We start from the raw sequence: 25,067 nt of genomic DNA, 5'->3' as shown, positions 1-25,067 counted from the left end.
TGAGGACTTGGTTGAGCTCCTGGAGGTAAAACTCACAAAAGCGTGGAGTGGTATGATCATAGCTCAGTGCAACTTTGAACTCTTGGGCTCAAGCCATCTTCCTGCCCCAGCCTCTCAAGTAGCTAGGACTATAGGTGCACACCACCAAGCCTGGCTAATCTTTATTTTTTGTGGAGATGGAGTCTTGCTATGCTGTCCAGGCTGCTCTTGAACTCCTGGCCTCAAGGTGATCTTCCTGCCTTGGCCTCTCAAAGTGCTGGGATTACAGGTGTGAGCCACAATGCTCATCCTCTCCTAGAATTTTAGACATGTCTACACCTAGCCTGTAGCAATGTCAATGACAGTTTCCTACTCTAGCACTGGTTCCTGTGGAGGTTTCTGTTCCAGTATGTTGTGATTCTCTGTATTTGCCTGGTTGTCTCTCCCATTTTGGATGCAACAGTTTGCCCTGTGACCTCACTTCTCAGGGATCTAAAAAATATTGTTGATTTTTTAGTTTGTTAAGCTTTTTACTAGTTGTTAGGATGGAGTGGCAGCTTCCAAGCTCCTACATGAAGAATTGGAAACCAGCAATCCCACACGATTATTTTTTGTCCTGTCTGTTTGATCCCTGAGGTTACAAGAGACCGAAACTGTCTTAACTCACACTTACTCATGTACTCAATGGAGTATCCAGCCATACCCTTATTTATATTTTTAAGATTGGCTCAGTCTGGCACTCTTGTATTTGCACACTTGCTAATCCCGAGAAAAGTTCCTCAATTTGATGCCAAGATTTGATTAAAAACAACTGTAAATTCCTAAGAGTACCAAGGTAAATATAAATACAGCTACCAATGTAGGCAGTTTAACATTTTCTTTACAACTTCCAAAAATCCAGAGGCAGATGGCATATTCAGATTTTATTTTGATTTCAGTTTTTCCTCATAATTCACTTCAGTCTATATTTTTAGAGCTCTTCTCTATAACTATCTCTACATTAAGAACTGTACAGGTTATAGGAAGAAGAGAAACATGTCCTCTGCCCGTAGGGAGCTGAAAATCTTGCTTTGAATATTACATCTAGAGTGAATGAAAGATAGAACAATGTAAAGATGATAAACAATGACCTATATGGACTGAAATCGGAACACAGCTTGGAGTCCTAAAGGCCAGCATCACTTACCTCCAGGGAGGTATAGGTCAGAGCTGCCCTTGTGGTCACATGTCTGCTGTATTGTTTGAATTGCTGGAGCCCATCCTCTACTGCCAGCCGCAGAGAAGCACCTTGTGATCTGAAACACCCTTCTCTCTGTAACATGCGGAGTTCTGAGATGCAGGTCTGCAACCTAGCAAAGTTCCCTTTCACTTGCTGCAGAGAAAAACGAATCAAAGACACAAGTCTTTAGGGACCAGGTTTCAGATTAATTGGCAGTCTAAATTTATTATAAATAATTCCTCAGAAGTTCCTTCCCTTCCTGAAAATTTGTTTATTTGACCAACATCTACTGAATTCCTATTGTGTTCTAGCCACTGCACCAAAATCTTCCCTACACTAGCAGAAGGAAAATTTGCAGCCATAAAGGTTTTGATTACTTAGAGTTACCAGAAACATGAAAGGAAGTGTTTTAACTCATTCACTCACACAAAGGGAAATCCAGTTGTGTGACTGCTTAGTTTTACTTTGGGGTGACCTGCAAACTGGAGGCCAGACAGTGTTCACCTTAGACATTATCTTCATTTCTTAGTCAGTCTAGGCACCAAAAGCTTCTCTACTTAAAAATGAGGTTTTCCCAGAAGTGAGAATTTTGATGTGGTTGATCACTTCAGAATTCATACGTCCTATCTAATACGCTCTTTAGGATAACTTCAGTAAAGAAGAGATATTTGGGTTAGTCTGCAGTCAGCTTAAGGAGCCAACATGTTAACCCGAGACAAGCGACCTTTTGGTTCTCCTCATCTACCTTTATAAAAACTTGCTCTTAGGAGTCAACTAATTTAATCTGATACTAGGTCAATGTTACTTCTCCTGAGGATATATGCATTTTGATAAATGTGGACTGAAGATTTGTGACATCATTTGAAGGGATTCCATGCATCAATAGCAGGTGGGGGGTGGGGAAGAATTATATTTTGGGATGGGGACACCTTCCTGACCATAGAGCAGAACTGAGTGATATCTGTAATGCACATAAAATCCATGAGCATGAGCTGTAAACCTGCCAGAATACAAAGACTGCTTAAGTCAACACCTTCCTGGGCTTAGCTCCACAGTTGATATATTCTTCTCTCCCCAAGTCTTTGGGGTGAAAACACAAGGAATTGCATATAATTCTTACACAAAGAAAACTTGTAATCTAGAAAGGAAAATAAGAAAACTATCCGAGAAAGAAATTAGAAGAAATCACACCACAGGTGTAGCCTAGTAGGCTTTAAGCATTTCTTCTCATGTACCCCCTAAAAGAATCTGAGAAACAATGTACCCCCTTATGCATTTTTAAGTGAACATCTATATTTTAAAATTCCAACTTTATAAGTGGTTGCTAAGGATGTAACTTCCAGCGTATTTTAAATATCAACATTTAAAAATAAAACTATAATATAACTCTTCAAAACAGTCCAATTGAATCTAAATGCCATGGTGATTTGATACTCACCATTATTCAGTGTTAAAAGTACATGAACAAGCTCTTTTTTTCCCAAGAGATAGAAATTTAGATTGTTCCTTTTTCTCCTTGAACTCATATTTCCATTTCACTTTCCCTGAGAGTTTTATCATAATGTAAAAGAATTTTTATGCTTGGCAACCTTTTATTGATCATCCCATCATACTTCTCTGCATCTAAAACAGCTATATTTTGCAAGAGTTCTAAGTTTCCTATGAGCATAGGCTCTAAGGGGCACTCTAGATTGAGTTATTATTAGAATTATCATTCATATACAATTTATTAACACAACATGTATATACAAATTTTGAGAAATAATTATTGGCATTAAGCATAGCTTTAATTGGAAATGTTTATCTTAATAATTGGAAATATTCCTCTTAATGGCATGGACAAGCTGGGCTCTTCTTTCAATTAGCTCAGGTTTGTGTGAATAAATAAAATAATTACTGATCGAATGACACAACATTCAGTATCAATTTTTATTCCTATTTTATTTAGTTGGTGGCCAACATGGGTTGAGTTTATTGCATCATTATAAACAGAGAAAAATCTTGTTTTCTCTTGACCAGATACCCAAAAGGCTATAAAAGAAATGTAACTTAACTCCAATTTGAGAATATGTACTAAAAATTTTAAGCCTCACCTTGGTATTTTAAAAGACTAAATGTGATACCCTACAAGGCATTTCCATGTCACAAATTCATTCTATTACATTTTATATACAAAAATGCTACATCATTGTTCTAATTATGTGTCTGCAGTTGTACTACAACTATAGGACAGACACAGAATGTTTCAAAATAGCTGGAATCTAAGCCTTACTTCTCAGTGATCAGGGCAGTCCAGCCTGGTGATGTCATATAGGGTGTCATTATTAGATGACACCCAGAACCAGCCACAACTTCGGACTAAGCTTGTTTGTGTCTACAATTGTGATGACATATTACTATGGATTTAACAATAAAAATTCCAAGCTAACGCAGGAACAGAAAACCAAATACTGCATGTTCTGACTTATAAGTGCGAGCTAAATGATGAGAACACATGGACACATAAAAAGGGACAACACACACTGGGGCCTGTCAGAGGGTGAAGTGTGGGAGGAGGGAGAGGATCAGAAAAAATAACTAATGGGTAGTAGGCTTAATACCTGGATGATGAAATAATCTGTACAACAAACCCCCATGACACAAGTTTACTTATGTACCTGCACATGCACCCTTGAACTTAAAATAAAAGTTAAAAAAATTCATACCATTTGTTTTAAGAGTGTCTGGGAAAAAATAAGCAATTACTCCATTTTGTGCCCTTCTCATGTTTTAAAATAAGCAATGTTCTATATTTCTATTATCGAAGGTTCAGAAGTAAAAACATTATAATAAATATACAAATCCTTGAAAACTCTTAGCATTTCTAGTGTTTAATACTCCCACTTCTTTGGCAATGCCGAATCTGCAAACTGACTGCTTAGTCTGTGCACGTCAACTATGGAGAATGTGCATGTCCTGTGAATTTCAAATGGTTCTCTGGAGTAAAGCAAGAGATTGACCTATATTTTAAAGGTAACAGCAAACGTTTAACCTTAGGAACCAAGGACTCAAATTTGAAGCTACAGTCTTATTCTGATTAGCTTCTATGATGATATGGTTGGGGGGAATTTAGTAGCAAGTGAAGGTCAGGAGAAGATGTGGTACAAGGAAGGCAAGTGGGTAAGTGATATCAAGTGAGAGATGGGTGAAGGAATTCCATGATCACAGATGTAATCAGCAGCCACAGCAATGGACCTGTCTGCCCTGCTCTGCAGAGACCTCAGATGGAGCTCCCACCCCACATGCAGACAGTTCACCCCAGGCCAAGAGTGCTCAGCGTGCAGGGCCATGTCCTCCCACCAGACACCACCTGTACCTGTCAAGTGCCACCAATTTCAACTGAAAATACAAGTCAGTGAACCCTCTCTGTGTGAAGAAAAAGAAACAGCAGAAGAATGTTTTTAGCAGGTGAAAACCTAATGCTCTTCAGACTGTAGCAGGGCCCTTGAACCCCTTCAGTCACAACAGTAGCTTCTGAGGTGTGGGTGTTGTGGGTCAGAAACAATCCTCGATCCTCAGGCCTCCCTTGCACAGCTGTTTCCAGGCACTTCTGTCAAAGTCAGCAACAATAAGTGTGAAGGGGATTTTATAGTTTATCTTTAACTGCAATTAACAGCTGGATTGATGTCATGTTGCAAAATGACAAGTGCACTTGACAGATTAGTGTCTTTTCAAAAACCAATTCTTAGAAACTTCTATATCCCGAAAGTTCACAGGTGCAAATGTGCCAAACCCCAAAGAAGTCTTCAAAATGCCTCTGAAAGGCAAGGTCCCTCGTGTGCTGAGCCTCCCAAATCCCTCTTATCCCATCTGGTTAAGAGCTCAGTGGAAATCTAGCTGTCATTGTTCAGTCTTACAGCTCTTGACTGAGTAGATTTTCTTGTCTTTGGGGAAAAGCGTCATTTCCTCTGCCACTCTTGTGACAATGTCTTCATCTATAGCAGAACCATGGGCCCTCATCTCTGCCTTCATGCATATTTTCACGTCTGTACTTCATCGGCAGGAAAAAGGTAAAGTAATTGATTAAGGTTTTGTTGATCAGTCCATTGCACCACAGACCACTGTGCTTATTATTGAAGACTATCAGACGGCACAGGTTCCAGGTCCTTCAGCTAAATGTCTTCCCTCCTTCCTCCTACCCACCAAAAGTCAAGAGCTATCTCAGTTATGAGGTCCCTGTCTATGTTTCTGGGAAAGATGAAGATGGCTTTTTGGTAAAAACCTTTTTGTAGTGGTCTAGAAACAGACTGATTGTGTTGACAACCCTGGGGGTGGAATTTATGCATCTTGTCAAATATGAAAATAGCTGGAACATGCACTCACATTACCATGAATCCACTTCTGTAACTGGTCCTAGACCAACCATAAAAGATGAAATGGGATGGGGAGGCTCAAAGGATGCTCTGAGGGAGCAGAAGCACTATGCTGCTCTTCATGCTCTAAAAGACTTAAGATCAGAGCTCCCTGGGGAAGAACTCTAGGAAACTGCACTCTCACCTCCATTCAGTGGGTAAGTTTTTCCAAAACTTTATCTATACAAAGTTGAAATTGGCAGAGAGATAGGTGCTAAAATGCAAGGAAGTTTTTTCCTAACTCAAATGACATGTTAAATGTGACCTTTTTAAAGGTATAAGAGACACAAGATACATAAATATTTATCATTCACCATTAACTAATCCATAGTGTTCATCTCACTGTGAAGCGAAATCTCAACTTAATATTACCAGACATATTGAAGAATAAGGAACTAGATTAAGACTTGCACAGTGCCCGAGAGCAATGCCTTGTACTGATGGAATGAACGAAGGAGTTGACCTAGGTGACATCTCATGAAAAGCATTTATTCTGATACATTCTTGGAACAAAAAGACACCCAAGCAACAAGCTCTCAACCTCACAATGTAAAAAGTTTGTGACCAGGAAACTCCCCGAGATACATCCTTATTTATTTTACTATATTTCTAGAGATTTACGAAAAAATGTGAAAAATAAGAAAATTATTCCTGATTTTGGCAGTCTTCTCTATCTTACAGTTTGTGTGGCAAACACTCACTTTCACTTCCTTGTTCAGTTAAGTTTCTGTTTCTTATTTCAGTCCCCACCTAATAGTGGGAATATTAACCTTGACAAGGACGACATTCATTTAAATGAGAATGAACCCTCCTAGATAATGTAACATAAATTAAATGTGGAAGGAATATCTGAAAAGGAGAAACAGTGTCAATGTTCAGTTCTTTGAGGCTTTCTTTGAAGAAAGCAATGCCAAGGACTCGAAAGATGAGAGGAACAAAGGGAATAAAAGGTGTTTAGAAGAAAAGAAATCCTCTAATCTACATTGCAACATGCAGAGGCAAGGCTGAGGCTGCATCATAGGTGGAGAGCATTAAATGACCCCATGCCCAAACAACCTGCTGAACAACCCCCACCTAACACCAAATGCTCTGCTGGGAATGTTGAGTGCATTCATTCATTGGAGAATGTGACTACCATGTAAACTGGGAGTTGGGAAATTTGGGTTCAAGTGTGTCTTAACTCAGTGGAGCCTGGGGCTACTGCAATGCAAAGAAAAGAGAAGCAGAGGCCAGAGTTACTGCAGTTTGCCCAGACCAGTCCAAATGGCCTGTGAACAAGATAATGCTGGGTTCTCCTGCCTGGTACAGTTTTTTATCTTTTGCTCATGAGGGAAGTACAGAGTTAGTACAAATAGGTGGAGAGTTACTCTTCAGGCCTTTTGAGTGAAGACGTTCTGCCACAATTTGGCTGACAAATTCTTGCCTATGCCAGCTCAGCCACGTAAGGAAAGAATTAGTTGTTTCTAGGAATTTCTGTTGCTTCTGAAGCCAGTCAGTGCCTTGAGAATCACTTCCGCGGCAACATGCTGTCCAAACAGCTTCTCCTTCAAATCCAGCTTGAGGGCTCTAGGAGTCAGCTCCAGAATAGAGAAACACACCTTAAAAATGCGCCAGAAAGGCCGGGCGTGGTGGTTCACGCCTGCAATCACTTTGGGAGGCCGAGGCAGGCGGATCACGAGGTCAGGAGATAGAGACCATCCTGGCTAACATGGTGAAACCCCGTCTCTACTAAAAATACAAAAAAAAAAAAAAAAAAAAAAAAAAAAAATTAGCCAGGCGTAGTGGCGGGCGCCTGTAGTCCCACCTACTCGGGAGGCTGAGGCAGGAGAATGGCATGAACCCGGGAGGTGGAGGTTGCAGTGAGCAGAGATCGCGCCACTGCACTCCAGCCTGGGCGACAGAGCGGGGCTCCGTCTCAAAAAAAAAAAAAACCAAAAAACAAAAAAGCACCAGAAAAGCAGCACTTTCCCAGCTGGCAAAATGAGAGGCACAGATTAACAACTGATCCAGCCGGGCCTCTGTCAAATATGGCAGCCACTGGCCGCCTGTGGGTATTATCTGAGACGTGGCTACTCTAACTGAAGGTTTGCTGTCCATGTAAAATACACATAAGGCTTTGAAGAGTAGTAAAAAAGATAATATTGGCCGGGCGCGGTGGCTCACGCCTGTAATCCTAGCACTTTGGGAGGCCGAGGTGGGCGGATCATGAGGTCAGGAGATCGAGACCATCGTGGCTAACAAGGTGAAACCCCATCTCTGCAAATAATAATAATAATAAAAAAATTAGCCGGGCATGGTGGCGGGTGCCTGTAGTCCCAGCTACTCGGGCGGCTGAGGCAGGAGAATGGCGTGAACCCGGGAGGCAGAGCTTGCAGTGAGCCGAGATCGCGCTACTGCACTCCAGCCTGGGAAACAGAGCGAGACTCCGTCTCAAAATACAAACAAACATAAAAAAGTTTAATATTGGTTGGGGGCGGTGGCTCAAGCCTGTAATCCTGGCACTTTGGGAGGCTGAGGTGGGTGGATCACTTGAGGTCAGGAGTTCGAGACCAGCCTGGCCAACATGGTGAAACCCCACATCTACTAAAAAAAAAAAAATACAAAAATGAGCCGGGTGTGGTGGTGCACACCTGTAATCCCAGCTACTCGGGAGACTGAGGCATAAGAATCACTTAGACCTGGGAGGCAGAGGATGCAGTGAGCTGAGATCGTGCCACTGCACTCCAGCCTGGGCCACACAGTGGGACTCCATCTCAAAATTAAAAAAAAAAGATAATATAAAAAATTCAATAAATTTTTATATTGATTACATACTGAAATGATATTTTGGATATGTCAGGAAAAATAAAATATTAAAATTTGTTTTGCCTGTTTATTTTTTATTTTATTTTTTGAGACAGAGTTTTGCTCTTGTTGCCCAGGCTGGAGTGCAGTGGCACGATCTTGGCTCACTGCAACCCCGCCTCCCGAGTTCAAGCGATTATCCTGCCTCAGCCTCCTGAGTAGCTGGGATTATAGGTGGCTGCCACCATGCCTGGCTAATTTTTTGTATTTTTAGTAGAGACGGGGTTTCGCCATGTTGGGCAGGCTGGTCTCAAACTCCTGACAGGTGATCTGCCCGCCTTGGCCTCCCAAAGTGTTGGGATTACAGGCGTGAGCCACCGCGCCCGGCCATTGCCTGCTTTTTTTTTTTCTTCTATTTTTAAATGTGGCTAATAGAAAAATTTGTATTATATGTGTGGCTCACATTACATATCTAGTAAATGGTGCTGATTCAAAGGATATAATTCAAGGAAGAGAGAGGGTAACTGATCACAGAGAAATGGTCTGATATGCAAGAAGGAAGGGTAAGCAAATAAATTGGTAAATATATGAGTAAAATGAAATAAATATTAGCTGTATAAAACAATAGCAGTAATGTCTAATTTGGGGGTAAAATACAGGGGCAAAAATATGCACGATGAGAGGGAGATGATCGGAGTTAAAGCATTCTAAGGTATTGTTTAGTGAAGGGTAGAGATACCAATTAATTTAGGGCAACCCCTAAAAGAAAATAAATAGATTATACACTTAAAAAAAAAATAGAGTGAAAAAAAAAAACAAACAAACCCAAAATCAGATAGTAAATGGGAGAAGAAAGCATAGAAAAGGCAGGACAAATAGTAAACACCAAGTAAGATAATCAGAATAATCTTAATAATAATAAGGTCAGTAATTACAATAAATACAAACTTACTTCCTAAAATATACCAGCTAAAAAACAAATTATTGGACTAGATTGAAAAATTCCACTGTATGTCATCTCTAATATGCATACCTAAAAACAGTAATAATTGAGAGTAAAATAATGTTTAAGGGCTGGGTGCAGTGGCTCACGCCTGTAATCCCAGCACTATGGGAGGCCGAGGTGGACAGATTGCTTGAGCTCAAGAGTTCAAGACCAGCCTGGGCAACATAGTGAAACCCCGTCTCTAAAAAAAATATAAAAATTAGCCAGGCATGGTGACCCGTGCCTGTAGTTCCAGCTACTTGGGACTTGAGGTGGGAGAATGGCTTGAGCCCAGGAGGTGGAGGTTACAGTAAGCTGAGATTGTGCCACTGTACTCTAGACTGAGTAACAGAGCCAGACTCTGTCTATAAAAAAAAAAAAAAGAGAGAGAGAGTTCGAGGCATTGAGACATACCCTCAGACATTTAAATTTTATCAGGTGGGCTCCACGCACTGATATATTTTAAAACTTCCTCAGGCAAATCTAATGTGCAGCTAAGGTTGAAACTGGTTTAACTTATGTTTTATTTAATTAAACTAATTAATTTTTTTTGGGACAGGGTCTTGCTCTGTCACCCAGGCTGGAGTACAGTGGCGTGATCATGATTCACTGCAGCCTCAAACTCCCAGGCTCAAGCGATTCTCTCTCCTCAGCCTCTGGAGTAGCTGGGACTACAGGCATGAACCACCACACCTGGCTAATTTTTAAATTTTTAGTAGAGACAAGGTCTTGCTATGTTGCCCAGGCTGGTCTCGAACTCATGGGCTCAAGCGATCCTCCCAACTTGCCTCCCGAAGTGTTGGGATTATAGGCGTGAGCCACCACACCTGGCCTACAATATACTGTTAATTAAAAAAAATTAGATAATGGAATCAGCAGGCATAGTATTATCTCATTTATGTAAAATTTAAGTCTTTTCTCTGTGTATCATCTATCTATAGAGTTGTCTTGAAATAGGCTGACACTCATATCATTGTTGGAGGGATTGGTCACAAAGGCATAAGCAGGCTAGTGCTAGATCAGCATAAGCCAGCATTAAAGTAAAGGTGAAGAGGATTTCAGAGGCTGTAAAGCTGTGGCACATTCTAGTTGGTTATCAGAAAGTCAAGTTAGAGAAATAAGGGATAAAAAATTGGTAATAATTGGGTAAACTCCAGGAATCAGTAGATATATATTATTGACCTAGAACACTTGAGTATGGCTAATATTTGTTGGACATCATGTAAATGCCTTGGCTTGACAAAATCTTCAAGAATTCTATTTCTGGGCTTTCATACATGAACTTTTTTGGGTTATCTTATAGATAGATAATATGGCCCTAGGCAGTTAGGATAACTTAGATTGATGTTTCATTGGAGGTCAGGTCAAGAAACCAGAATGCAGTTTAGGGAGGGGATTTAAAATATTTAAAAAGAAAATCAGAATTCCCTTTATAAAAAATCAAATCTTACAAAGACTCCCTATATATAAATTGGTATTTTATCAGCATAAATGTATTTTTAATATTTATTTATGTGTTTTGAATACATACATTCATAGGGTTTGAAATTCAAAAGGATATCTATCATTTTTCTTCCCTAAATAGAAGTGACGGCAATACTTTTCTGTATCTTGCTTTTGTTGATTATTGTATTTGAGCAATCATTTCACATCATTATAGAGTATTCCATTAATGGATGAACCGTGATTTTATGTAACCAATCCCCTATTTACAGACATTCAGTTTGTTTCCAATCTTTTGTTACTGCGAACAGTGCTAAACGGAATAATCTTGTACTTAAGTTATTTTTGTACATGTGTAAATATATATGTAGGATAAGGTCCTAGAAGTGAATTTGCTACTTTAAAAGATATGTAAATTGTGATACTGTCACCAAATTGCCCTCTATAATGTCAATTTATACACTGACAAATGGCATATAAGCATGCTTATTTCTTCAAATTCTCATGAAAATGTGTCATAGAAAATTTTTGCCAATCATATAGGTGGAAAGTGACATCTCTGCATATTTGGGTTTCTCTTGCTATGAATGAGGTTGATGTATTTTCATGTCTCAATGTCATTTATATTTTCTTTTCTGAAAACTGACTGTGTATATCCATCCTCATTTTCTACTGAGTTATTGAATGTTTTTTTCTTACTGAGTTGTAGGAGTTTTCTATGTATGTAGAAAATTAACTCTACATGATATGAGAAGCAAATATTTTTCCTCATAGTTATTTATCTTTAGAATTTGCATGTGTGTTCTTTTCCAAGCATACATTTTCTGTTTTTATATATTATTAATCTTTTATTTTTAGATTTTTTGGTTTTATATTATGCTTAGAAAAGCCATTCCTATTATTTTCTCCCCATGGTCTGTGTATTAATTATTAATTTATTGCCTCTCAACTCCAAATTCATCCTTCAGTACATGCTCTGTGATAAATTCCTTTAAGCATTTCTCTTTTACAGTGAGCACAATGTTAAGTTTTCTTAGTAAAGGGCACTGGAGGGACATAAAGAGGCTCTCCTGTTGTTACATGCAGCATACTGTGGGTCAGCTGTAGGGTATAGGGACACCTAATGGTGACCCATCCATGCATTCAGAATTCATAGTCTTTCAGTGACTTCATAGCCCTGCCTGGCCTAGTAATTGCCTTTCTGCAGCCCTTTCAACATGGACACCATATGATTCAGGCCTCCTGCCTGTACTAATGCCTAATTCCCTTTGCTTACTTGTTCCTCCCCATGAGAAGTTTGTCTCCTGTGGCCATCTCAATGCTACTGCTCTTCCAACATGGAGAATACATATTCTGGGCATCCTGCCTGCACTCTCTCTGCATGCCTGTAAGCCCAGCCATCACTGTAGCTCACCTATCACTGGAGAGTAGCTTCCTGCTTTCCCAGGAACTGCAGACCAACTTTAGCCTTGACAAACTAGTGAACTCTGCCATCCAGTGGGTTACAAATACACATTCTGCAATTTGGTGTGAACCCCAGCCTCAGGAAGGGAGTCCCCCTTTCAAGTTTGACTTTCCTTAGGATCTCTCCCTTAGCCCTAGGGCACCATATAAATTCCCTTATATCTTATAGGTAATCCATTATCATAGTTTAATATGTTAAGCTATATTTCAGTTTTTTTTTTTTTTTGAGATAGGATCTTGCTTTGTCACCCAGGCTAGAATGCAGTAGTGATGCAATCATAGCTCATGGCACTGGGCTCAAGGGATCCCCTCGCCTCAGCCACCTGAGTAGCTAGGATTACAGTTGCAGGCCACCATGTCTGGCTAATTTTTTATTTTTAAATTTTTTGTAGAGATGAGGTCTCACTATGTTGCTCAGGCTGGTTGTGAACACCTGGCCTCAAGCAATACTCCCTCCTTGGCCTCCCAAAGTGCTAGGATTACAGGCATGAACGAACACGCCCAGCCTGTATTAAAACTTTTTACACAAACTTTCCTTGTTTAAATCACTGTGTGGTTTGTTTCCTGATTGTACTCAGACTAATACAATCTGTTCTAGTACTTGTATAGTTTATTTTTATACTTTGCTCCATCAGGAATCTATGCTGGTATATGCTGTGAGTATGGATCTAGCTTTATTTTTCCCATATGGCTATCCAGCTGATCCAAACATTTATTAATAGCCTTTTTCCCAACTCATTTTAAATGCTATCTTTATTACATAATAAGTTCCCACATATATTTTTTTAAATGAACTTTAAATTGTATTCCATTACAATCTGTCTTTTCAATCTCCAGTATCACATCGTTTTGAATATCTGTTTAATATCTGATAGGAATAGTCCCTGGATATTCTTTCTTTTAAAATTTGAACTTTACTAGCAGAATGTCTAGTTCTCCTGTTGGAAATTTTATAATTTTTGGGAATTGCATTACATTTGTACATTAGGGATAACTGACATCTGAGTCTTCCCAAAAACGAATGGCTTTTTATTTGTTCAAGTCTCTTTTTGTGTTTCTCAATAGTATTGAACAATTTTTTAATTGGCAAAAGGAAAACTATATATATTTATGACATATAACATTATTATTAATGTAAATATATCAATAGTATTTTAAGTCATATAAATCTTGCATATTTATTGTTCATTTCATTCATAAGTATTTGATCATTTTGGTTATTGTGATGAAAAATTTTCTTCCATTATAACTTTTAACTTGTTGCTCTTAGACATATAAAGAGTACAAATATCTGTGTTGATTTTGCTGTGGATTATTTTATTGTTTCAAATAATTTCCTAGTTGATTCTCTTGGGCTTTCTGGATAATTAAATAATCTGCAAATAACAATTTAATCTCCTCTTTTCTCATTTCATACCCTAATTTCTTTTTCTTGTATCACTACATCAGTGAAAATATCTAGAATACTTTTATTTTTATTTTTATTGTTTTAGTGGTAAAAGATAGATTTTATTAGCTCAAGGTCCACTGAAGAGCTTTCAGGAAGTTCTAAAGAAAAATCTGGCCATCTTTTCTGTAAAATAAATAGAACAGCAGGAATCTCTGGGTATCCCTTAAACATAAACTATGATGATTCCATTCATATTACCTGGGCTGTAAGTAAATGACTTCTTGCAAATAAAAATAACATTTTAGAAACTAGTTAATACCACTAGCCCTAATTTGTTTTCACTTGCTTGCATTTGTCTAAGAAATTTCTCCATGAAGTGCATATTAAAATCTAACAATTATTTCTCATTTATACATAAGTCAAAGCACTCACTCTTACCATGAAAGCAAAACTTACTTCTGAAAATACTCTACAGAAATAATATATAAACACATAGAGCTTTGAGATAAACTAAGAACATCCTCCTGTGTTCTATGGATCAAAATGCAAAGGTCTCCATTTTATATATATAAATAAACTCTTTCATTAATTTGGGATATATTGATATTACATGACCATGTGCATACCTATGGAACATGTACATACACTACAGAACAAATCTTGACAATGTTTCTACTGCCAACATACTTTCCATTCCCAACTGCTGGAAAGGAAATAAAAACAATACGAAAACTACTTTTCCTTTTTATAAATAGTTTTTAAGTGGAAAAACAAAGCCAATCCTCCTCATTGAGACATCAAATAAGCTCCAAAAGGTTCAGAGTCAAGAATCTGTTCAGTTGTTCCCCAATGTAACAAAGCACATAAGCTTTCTCTATTCAGGAAGCTTCTCCGATCACCTCCAGTGTTTTGTCTTAAAAACTGCTTTACAAGATATGAGGTAGCCATGTTGGTTAAATTATTTCTGCTGCTTACCTTACACCTGATGTAACCATATAGGTTGGCATCTGCTAACACCATACCCATGATAACCACTGCTAACCAGTTTACTCTGAAGGAGAACAAGGCACTAAAGGCAAATATCACCCAAAGCACTGCACAGACTATAAGTCCCAATCAAAAGATTCTTGATTCAGCTTCTGACACAGTTTTATTATCTTGAGAGGATGACTTTCTAGATTCAAACACCCAATGGTTCTTTCCATCTTCATCAATGTGACTCCACCGACATAGGCCAACCATTAGTCTACCTGTGATATTCTTTGCTGCCCAAAAGTCACATGACAACAACAAGATAATTGTCATCATACAGGCAATAAAGCTGCTGCTGAGTAACTCACAGAGAAGATAGACAATGATTGCACTGACTTGAAAGAATAAGTGGAAAAACGATACCACTGAATATCTGATTTTTGGATTTTTTTGGTCTATTAGTTGTCTCCTCTTCTGCATCAATTAGTGAAACATCTGCAGTGTCATCATTACTATCCTGCTGCTTCATGGCCCAGAATACTTTTAAATAATGGTGATGATACTAAACTTCCTTATCTTGCATGGGAATGTCTTTAGTGTTTTTCCATTAAGAACAATACTAACTCTTGAATTGAAAAAGAAATGTATTATGCTAAAGAATAGCTATCTGTTTCTGTTTTATTAGAGTTTTTACAAAACAAAATTGGATGTTGAATTTTATCAAATGCTTTTTCAGAAGTTACAGAGATGAACATGATCATAAGATGTTGCTTCTCCTTAGATAGGTTAACATAGTAAATTATATTAATAGATTTCCTAATATTAAAGCATATTTTAATTTTTGGCATATAATTCTTTTAATGTGACACTGGATTATATTGCCAATACAGGTAAAACATCCCTAATCTAAAAGTCTGAATCTGAAATGTTCCAAAATCCAAAACTTTTTGAGGGCCAACATGAGGCCATAAGTGGAAAACCGCACATCTGACCTCAAGTGATGGGTTGCAGTCAAAACTTTGTTTCATGAACAAAATTATTTAAAAAATATTGTATAGGCTGGGCGCGGTGGCTCATGCCTGTAATCCCAGCACTTTGGGAGGCCCAGGTGGGTGGATCATGAGGTCAGGAGTTTGAGACCAGCCTGGCCAAGATGGTGAAACCCCATCTCTACTAGAAAATACAAAAATTAGCTGGGTGCGGTGGCGGGCACCTGTAATCCCAGAAACTCAGGAGACTGAGGCAGGAGAATCGCTTGAACCTGGGAGGTGGAGATTGCAGTGAGCTGAGAACATGCCACTGCACTCTAGCCCGGGCGGCAGAGCAAGATTCTGTCTCAAAAAAAAAATGTATAAAATTACCTTCAGATGGTGTATATAAGGTATATACGAAACCAGTGAATTTCATGTTTGGACTTGGGTCCCATCCCTAAGTCATTATGTACATGCAAATATTCCAAAATTCAAAAAAATCCAAAGTCTGAAACACTTCTGGTCTAAAGTATTTTGGATAAGAGATTCACAACTTTTTTTTTTTTTTTTTTTTTTTTTAAGACAAGGCCTTGCTCTGTTGCCTAGGCTGGACTGCAGTGGCATAATCATGACTTACTGCAACTTCAACCTCTGGGGCTCAGGTGATCCTCCTGCCTTATCCTCCTGAGTAGCTGAGACTACAGCTATGTACCACCATGTCTTTTAAAAAACTTTTTTGTAGAGATGAGGTCTCACTATGTTGCCCAGGCTGGTCTTGAACTCCTGGGCTTATGTGATCCTCCTTCCTTGGTCTCCCAAAGTGCTGGAATTATAGGCATGAGCCACTTCACCAGGCTGGTATATAGGTATTCAAAACTGATATATTTTTAATAGGCTCCCCTTCCAACAAGCCTTCTATGCTAAATATCTTCAATGCACCTTAAAAAATTTTTTATTTTATTTTAGGTTCTGGGATACATGTGCAGAACGTGCAGGTTTGTTACATAGGTAAATGTGTGCCATGGTGGTTTGCTGTACCTATCAACCCATCACCTAGGTATTAAGCCCCACATGCATTAGCTATTGGTCCTGATGCTCTCCCTCCTCCCGCCTCCTCAACGGGCCCCAGTGTGTGTTGTTCCCCTCACTGTGTCCATGTGTTCTCATTGTTCAGCTCCCACTTATGAGTGAGAACATGCCGTCTTTGGTTTTCTGTTCCTGTGTTAGTTTGCTGAGTATGATGGCTTCCAGCTTCCTCCATGTCCCTGCAAAGGACATGATCTCATTCCTTTTTATGGCTGCATAGTATTCCATGGTGTGTATGTACCACATTTTTTTTTAATCCAGCCTATCACTGATGGGCACTTGGGTTGGTTCCAAGTTTTTGCTATTGTGAATAGTGCTGCAGTAAACACATGTGTGCATGTATCTTTATAACAGAATGATTTACATTCATTTGGGTATATACCTAGTAATGGGATTGCTGGGTCAAAGGGTATTTCTCAGTGTGCCTTCTTGATCACTCTGTACTCTACTCTGTTTTTGCCCTACCATTAAAGTGCCATTGTGCCATTCTTAGTTTCATTTAATGCATTTTGCTTCAAATTCAACCTTGTCTGCAATTGATTGTAATTCTCTTTGTTTGGTTTGCCTTTGCCTAGTATACATTTGCCCACCCTTTTATTTTCAACCTTTCTGAATCATTTTGTTGTAGCTGTGTCTCTTGAAAACAACAGATTTGCTTTGTGATCAAGTCTGTCTGTAAGTTCTAAAAAGCATCTGATATGACAGATACGTTTGTTTTTAGTTATATTATTTTATGGTATACTCTTTATTTTTACAGCTTTTAGAAAATCACTTTACTGTATATTTTATTTTTATTTTTTCTGTATGTTTGTCTTGTCATGATTAGGAAGGCCTGTATTTCTGCTTTAGTGATTATCTTTATAACTCTGTGTAATTCCCTTAAGTTAATCTTTAGCAGTATCTATCAATTCACCACTATAGAAGTGACAAAATTAGTGTATTTCCTTTTATTACTCTTACGCTCCTTTTATTGCAGCACTAACTTATAGTTTATTATATTATCTTTCTTGGGGTTTACCTTTATGCTGTTTAATATATTATATCTCTATTATTTGTCACCTTGAAGTGATTCCATTTGAATGCCAGCTATTAAGAATGAGAAAATGAGTATTATAGCTAAATTAGAATACTCTGAGTCCTAATATCTCATTGTAGATAATATATGATTTAAATAAGTTTTTTATTATAAAAAAGTAAAATAATTGGGAAGATCTTCACAGTAAGGGCATTCTTCTGAAACCCTGTTTTGAGGGGAAATGAATCATTCTGGTTGAAATTATTTATATTAACGGCACAATGGATATAAAAGGAATTTTAATATTAATTATGAATCCCTTCTCATGACTCCTTATAAAACATTCAGAATTATTTGATTATACTCAAAAATTAAATATGAGAGGATATATTGAGGTATTCATTCTGAGTAAGATTTCCCACATGGTATCTTTCTCCATTTATATTTTAAGCTGCTTCTGCAGATGGAAAATGTCAAATATTTATATAGGTCAGTGACAATGGATTTAAGGTCATGTTTTTCCGTAAGCAAAGATTGGATTGTTCTATACGTAAGGTAACAGCATTGTTTCTGCAATTTTCTTGAGCTTTTAATTAGGGTTGAACTTATTGTTTGGTTGGAAAGAAATTTTGGCTTTCAATTTTTCCTGAGAAGCCAGTGAGGAGTCTGATTCCTGGTTAAAAACCTATGTGTGATTTTTTCAGGCCTGACCATAGGCAATTACAAATAATTTACCTGGCAGACCTCATGGGGAAAAAGCTGCCTTTGCCACACCAGACTTGGTGCACAGCCAATGCACTGCAGTCTCTGTAGGGAGTTGCAGTCAAGGATTCAGAACCCCTAGCTGGTCATGTTCTTGGAATATTTGTATTCCTAGCTCTGGTACTTTCATTTCTAGCTCTCTTCATCTGAGGCCTTGGGCCAAGTCCTCCTCAGGCCCTCTGTCAAGACCTCCTTGTGGCGGAAGGGAGAAGGAAGCCTTAAAGACACTTTTCCCTACTCTGAGTCACTACTCAGTACTTTTCCACTCCTAGCCTTCCCTCCTTGCCCTCCCCTCAACCCCAGGGTGCATAAAATTGCTAGAGCCTTTTGTTTGGGACTCCTTCAACAGTGAAACTATCCCCATGTCTGCACTTATCTTCAACCAGTGCACAGTTCCATGGAGGAAATGGAATAGGGTGAGTAGGCACTTTCTCCAGTTTAGATTCTTGCTTATACTATTACTGTAAATAATCAAAGGCTTACCCTTTTATTTGTGGCTTGATGTCGTTAATCAGCTACTATGACAGCTCAGCTCTTTCCTAGCTTAGTTGAGCTTCTGACAAGTCAGTGGTTTCTAGTGTAAAGCTGTCTGCCTTTTCTAGTGGAGTGATTAAAAGATTAAGGGATTCAACTAGGTCCAAATGTACTGAGGAGTGCCAGAGGGATATAACATAGCCACTTGAGGAGGAAAAAAAATCCTTTTACCCTTGTTTGGGACATGGGCTCATTTCCTAAGAAACCTCTTATACTGGATATCTTCTATTTGCCCTTCCAGATCACTCTCTACTTTCTCTACCCTATTTTGTGCCCTAGGAAGGTGATCCATAGGGACTGATTCAATGAGGTCATTCACACTCTTACTTCCAGCTGGCTTTGGTCAATGGGAGGCACCAGCAGGAGATCTGCATGTGGGAGGAAAGTGAGGTCAGGGTATTTCATCTCCTGATTTCCTCCTCACCAGATTGCCATGGGATGGCTGCATCCTTCTTCTGAAGGCAACATGATTATTTGCTTGATCAAATTTTAGTCAGGCTTCTAAACCTTTTCTTAGGCCCATCTGTGCACTTCCTTGTAAAATTTCGTTTTAGCAAAGAACCCTGCTAAGTCAGTTTGGCGAGAATCCCCTACTTTTAACGTCTGATCATTCTCAGTATCTGATTGGGTTCCTCATCCTGCACCATCCCCCAGGTGATGTCTGATCACCCTGGCCTGTTTTCAGCAAGAACCCTGTAAGTCAGTTTAGCCAGAATTCCCCTTACCCCTGATGTTTCCTCTTAGTAATTATCTATCCACTGATCCCCACAGGCTCCTTGGCTGTATATTCCCACTTGCTTGTGCCATATTCAGAATTGAGCCCAATCTCTCTTTCCCATTGCAACATCCCATTGTCATGGTCCTTATACCTACTGATGGATTTCCAAGGGACCAGCGCTATGGTCCCTTTATTTAGGACCATAACAACATACCTATTGTGTTGGTCCTCAGTAAAGTCTTTCTTACCATAATTTAACAATGTCATGAATAACTTTTTCTTTAACAAAGGCCAAAGATCCTGTCAGGCAGCCCTCTTCAGACAGTTCCCTCCTCTTCAGTCCTAGAGGTGGTATGGCTATTGCACCACCTAAACTCTGCCCACACCTATGTAAATATTCCCTTCTATATTTCTTTGAAAATTATTTGGTTTGAGTGTGCCATCAATCTGTTTCTTCCTAGCAATTTGACTGACTTAACAGCTCCTTACATAAATACTCAATTAAAAAGGAAAATAAAATCTAAAATACTTTTTAAAGTTATAAGCTAAAAGATAACAATAGATTTTAAAAACTACATTGAATACACACATCAATAAGCAAACATATATTAGGATAAAAGTGAAAGTCATGGAAAAAACACTTAGCATGATGCCACGTATGCAGTAAGCACTCCATAATATCAGCTTAATGTTATTAACATATTAGCAAATAGAGCGATTTGTCTGAATTAAGTGTCTGAAAATGACCAACAAATACCTTGTATATTTGTAATGAGAAGGTTGGTGGTTACTATAGAGGCAATTTCATAAGGGCAAAACTACCAGTGGGAAGTACCTGAGGATTGAGCTCCTTCTCAGAAATCCAGGCTCTTACCACTTGACTTAAGGTGTTAGTATATCACCAGAAGGGAACCATGGTGGTTTTAAATATGTATACAAATTCTTTGACATACTTCTCCTCAAAGGGTAGTACAAAATTCTTGGGATTTTCTAATTAGCCCATCACATCATCCACAAACCGGGACAATTTCATTTCTTCGTGTCCAAGCTGCATGCCTTTTATTTCCTTTTCTTACCTTATTGTGCTGCCTAGGACTTCTAGTACTATGCTGAGGAGTACTAAGAGCAGACATCTTTGTCTTGTCTCAATCTTAGGGGGAAAGCATTCAGTCTTTCACCATTAAATATGGCATTAGCTGTAGGTTTTATCATGAGTGGACGTTGAACTTTGTCAAATGCTTATTCTACTTCAATTGACATAATCATGTGGTTTTCTTCTTTAGCTTTTTAATATGGTATACTACTTTGATTGATTTTCAAATATTGAACCAATTTTGCACCCCTGAAATAAGTTCTACTTGGTTATGGTGTATAATTCTTTTTAATTGCTGAATTCTATTTTTTAATATTTTGTTAAGTTTTATGTCATCTATGTTCCTGAGGGATATCGGTCTTCAATTTTCTTTTTTTGTACCATCTTAGTCTATTTTGGGGATAAAAAATAGCCTCATAAAATGAGTTTGGAAGTATTTCCTTCTTTTATATTTTCTGAAAGAGATTATGTAGAATTGATGTTATTTTTCTTTAAATGTTTAGTAGAATTCTTCAATAAAACCACCTGGGTCTGAAGATTTCTTTTTCAAAATTTAAAAATTATGAATTCAGTTTCTTTAATGGTTACAGGGCCATTCAAACTATCTGTTTCATATTGGGCGATTGTGATAGTTTGTGCTTTTCAAGGAATTGGTCCATTTCATCTAAGTTGTTAGATTTATGTATGTAAAGGTATCTGTAGTATTCTCTTATTATCCTTTGGAATAATAAGGGCCTATAATGACACTCCCCTGTTTCATTCCTGATATTGGTAATCTGTATTTTCTTTTTCTATTTTCCTTGTCATTCTTGCCAGAGGTTTGTTAATTTTATTGATCTTTTCAAAGAATCAACTTCTTTTCATTGATCTTCTCTATTTTCTGTTTTCAATTTCACTTATTTTTGCTCTTCATTATATCCTTGTTTTTGCTTGTTTTGAGTTCATTTTGCTTTTCCTTTTCTAGTTTCTTGAGGTGGGAGTTTATATTACTGATTTGACTTTTCTCTTTTCTAATGTAAGCATTTTAGTGCCATAAATTTCCTTCTCAGCACTGCTTTACCTGCATCCCACAAATTTTGATATTTGTATTTTCATTTACCTTCAGTTCAATGTATTGTCTTTTAAAATTTCCCTTGACATTTTGCTTTTTGACCAATGGATTATTTAGAAGTGTGTTGTTTAGTTTTCAAGTGTTTGGGGAAATTTTTCTGTTATGTTTCTGTTATAGATTTTTACTTTGATTTCATTGTGTCAGAGAACATACTATGTATGATTTCAATTTTTAAAGTTTGTTTAAGTTTCTTTCCTTCATGGCCCATGGTATGGTCTAGTTTGGCAAATGTTCCACGGGTGCTTGAAAAGAATGTGCATTCTGCTTGTTGTTAGGTGGAGTATTATATAAATGTCAATTAGATCCTGTTGGCTGATGTTTTTCTATATCCTTATTGATGTTCTATAATTGTTGAGAGAGGGACACTGAATCCAACTATAATTGTGGATTTATCTATTTCCTCTTTTAGATCAATCAATTTTTGCTCCACATATTTTATAGCTTCTGTTGTTTGATGCATACACATTTAGGATTTCTGTATCTTCTTGGTGGATTGACCTTTTCATCATTGTCTAATGTACTCTGTACCTGGTATTCTTTGATCCGAAATCTGTTTCATCTGATATATTAATAAATCCACTCCTGCTTTGTTTTGGTTAATGTTTGCATGATATATCCCTTTCCATTCTTTTACTTTCAGCCTCCATTTAATGTGTTTGAAGTTAGTTTCTTTTAGACAGGATATAGTTGGGTCATTTAAAAAATCAACTCTGCCAAGCTCTTTCTTTTAATTGATGTTTTTAGGTCACTCACATTTAATATAACTATTGATATGTTAGCCTGCCAATTTATTTGTTGTTTTCTGCTTGTTCCCTCTGTTTTTAGTTTCTTTGTTTTCTTTTACATACCTTCCAATGGGCTATTTGAATATTTTAAAAATACTCTATTTTGATTTATCCATGGTGTTTCTGAGTGTATTTCTTTGTATAGGTTTTTTAGTGGTGGCTCTAATTATCACATTGTACATAGAAACTTATCAGAGTCAAGTGGTGTCAACATTTTACCAGTTCAAATGAAGTGCAGAAAACTTACCTCCCTTTATATCACTTTCCCCTGCTTTGTTTATAATATAATTGTCTTAGGTATTTCCTCTACATATATCTCAAGCTCCTGGGCTCAAATGATCCTCCTGCCTCAGACTCCCAAAGTGCTAAGATTATAGGTGTGAGTCACCATGCCCAGCCTCAAGATTTCATCTTTAACAATAGTTTTTATATAATGTGCCTTAATGTAGTTTTCTTCATGTTTCTTGTGCATGGCATTCATTGATTTCTTAAATTTGTGGGTTTGGAGTATTTATCAAAATTAGAAAAATTTTGGCCATTTTTTAAAAGTATTTTTTCTATCCCCTGTTCCTCTCCTTTGGAGACTTTAATTACACATATATCAGATGGCTTGAAGTTGCCCCAGAGCTCAATTATGTTCTATCCATTTAAAAAAATGATTATTTTCTTTCTGTGTTTCATGTTGGATAGTTTCTATTCCTATGTCTTCATGCTCACTAATCTTTTCTTTTGTAATGTCTAATCTGCCAATAATTCCATCTAGTGTATTTTCCATGCCAGAAATTGTAGTTTTCCTCTCTAAAAGTTTGATTTGGAACTTTTAAAATATCTTCTATATCTCCACTTAGCTTTTTGAACACATGGAACCCGATTATAACAATTGTCTTAATGTCCTCATCTGCTAATTCTAACATTTATGTCACTTCTGGGTCAGTTTTAATTAATAATTTCTTCATAATGAGTCATAATTTCCTGCTTCTTTGCACACCTATTTAAGTTTTGATTGAATGTCAGACAGTATGAATTTTACCTTGATGGGTGCTAGATAGTTTTGTATTTCTATAAATATTCTTGAGCTTTGTTCTGGGATAGTTAAGTTACCTGGAAACAGTTTGACACTTAGGATCTTGTGTTTATGTTAGGTAGTCTTGAGCAGTACTAAGTCTTGGGCTATTTTATGCCCTACTACTGAGGCAAGATCTTTGTGAGTCCTCTATCCAATGTATCATGAATTATGAGGATTTCCAGCTTGGCTGATATGAACAGGTACTATTCCAGTTGTGAGTATCAGGTACCACTGTCTCTAGTCCTTTAGGGTGGCTTTTCTTTGGCCTTGGGTAGTTTCCTCATGTGCATGTACTGATCAGTACTCTGCTGAATACTCAAGGGGGACCCTCTTCAGGTCTTTATAGAGTTCTGTATGTAGCTCCTTCTCCTCTAGCTATTAATACCTTGGTCTCTCTGAAGTCCCAGATCCATCTCCTTGACTCAAGGAAACCACTGGCACCCGCCCCTAGGTTCTCCCTCTCTGCATTGTAGCTTAGAAACTTTCTCAAGGCAGTAAGCTGGGACAATTCTTTTTTTTTTTTGAGACGGAGTCTTGCTCTGTCACCCAGGCTGGAGTGCAGTGGCGCGACCTCGGCTCACTACAACCTCCGCCTCCAGGGTTCAAGCGATTCTCCCGCCTCAGCCTCCCGAGTAGCTGGGATTACAGGCAGCCACCATCATGCCTGGATAATTTTTGTATTTTTGTAGAGGCGGGGTTTTACCATGTTGGCCAGGCTGGTCTTGAACTACTGACCTCAGGTGATCTGCAAGCTGGAACAATTCTAAGTCTCACCTCATTGACTTCCTATCTCCCAGGGGGCTTTGTTCTTTGCTGCGTGATGTCCAGTGTTTTGAAAAGTGTTTTTCATAGGTTTTATCCAGTTTTTTTTTATTGTTTGAGGCAAGAGGGTAAATCAGCTTGCTGTTATTCTATCTAGGGTGGAACAGTGACTTGCTTCCAATGAACAGAATGTGGAGGAAGTGACAACATGTTACTTTTGAGACTAAGACATAAAAGGTATTTTGGCTTCTTCATTGCTCTCTCTCTCTTTTGGATCAGTTGTTCTGGGAGAAGCCCGCTGCCACAAATTAAGGACATTCAAGCAGCCCTTTGGAGAGATCCAAGTGGTCAGGAAATAAGAATTTCTGCCAACAGCTAAGTGAATACGCCATCTTGCAACTGGATCCTCCAGCCTCAATCAAGCTTTCAGATGACTGACATCTTGGCTACAACCTTATGAGGGACCCCAAGCCTGATCTACCTAAGCCACTTATGAATTCCTAACTCATAGTAACTATGAGATGATGTTTATTAATT

General features: G+C 38.1%; 1 protein-coding gene and 2 pseudogenes across 1 annotated transcript in view; all 3 read right to left on the bottom strand.

Moving 5' to 3' along the window:
* The window catches only part of M1AP (meiosis 1 associated protein), a 90,305-nt gene that overhangs the window by 55,483 nt on the left and 9,755 nt on the right, over positions 1-25,067 (bottom strand). Inside the window, exon 3 of the mRNA XM_003810323.5 lies at positions 1,166-1,351. Coding sequence (XP_003810371.4) covers positions 1,166-1,351 — 186 coding nt within the window. The remainder of the gene's footprint in view (positions 1-1,165; positions 1,352-25,067) is intronic.
* Positions 5,060-7,286, bottom strand: LOC134728612 (torsin-1B-like; annotated as a pseudogene).
* On the bottom strand, positions 14,442-15,156 carry LOC103784749 (Golgi apparatus membrane protein TVP23 homolog B-like; annotated as a pseudogene).

This window comes from Pan paniscus, chromosome 12 (assembly GCF_029289425.2).
Source record: "Pan paniscus chromosome 12, NHGRI_mPanPan1-v2.0_pri, whole genome shotgun sequence".
In the NCBI taxonomy this organism is placed as follows: domain Eukaryota; kingdom Metazoa; phylum Chordata; class Mammalia; order Primates; family Hominidae; genus Pan; species Pan paniscus.
This window is presented reverse-complemented; position numbering and strand designations above follow the sequence as displayed.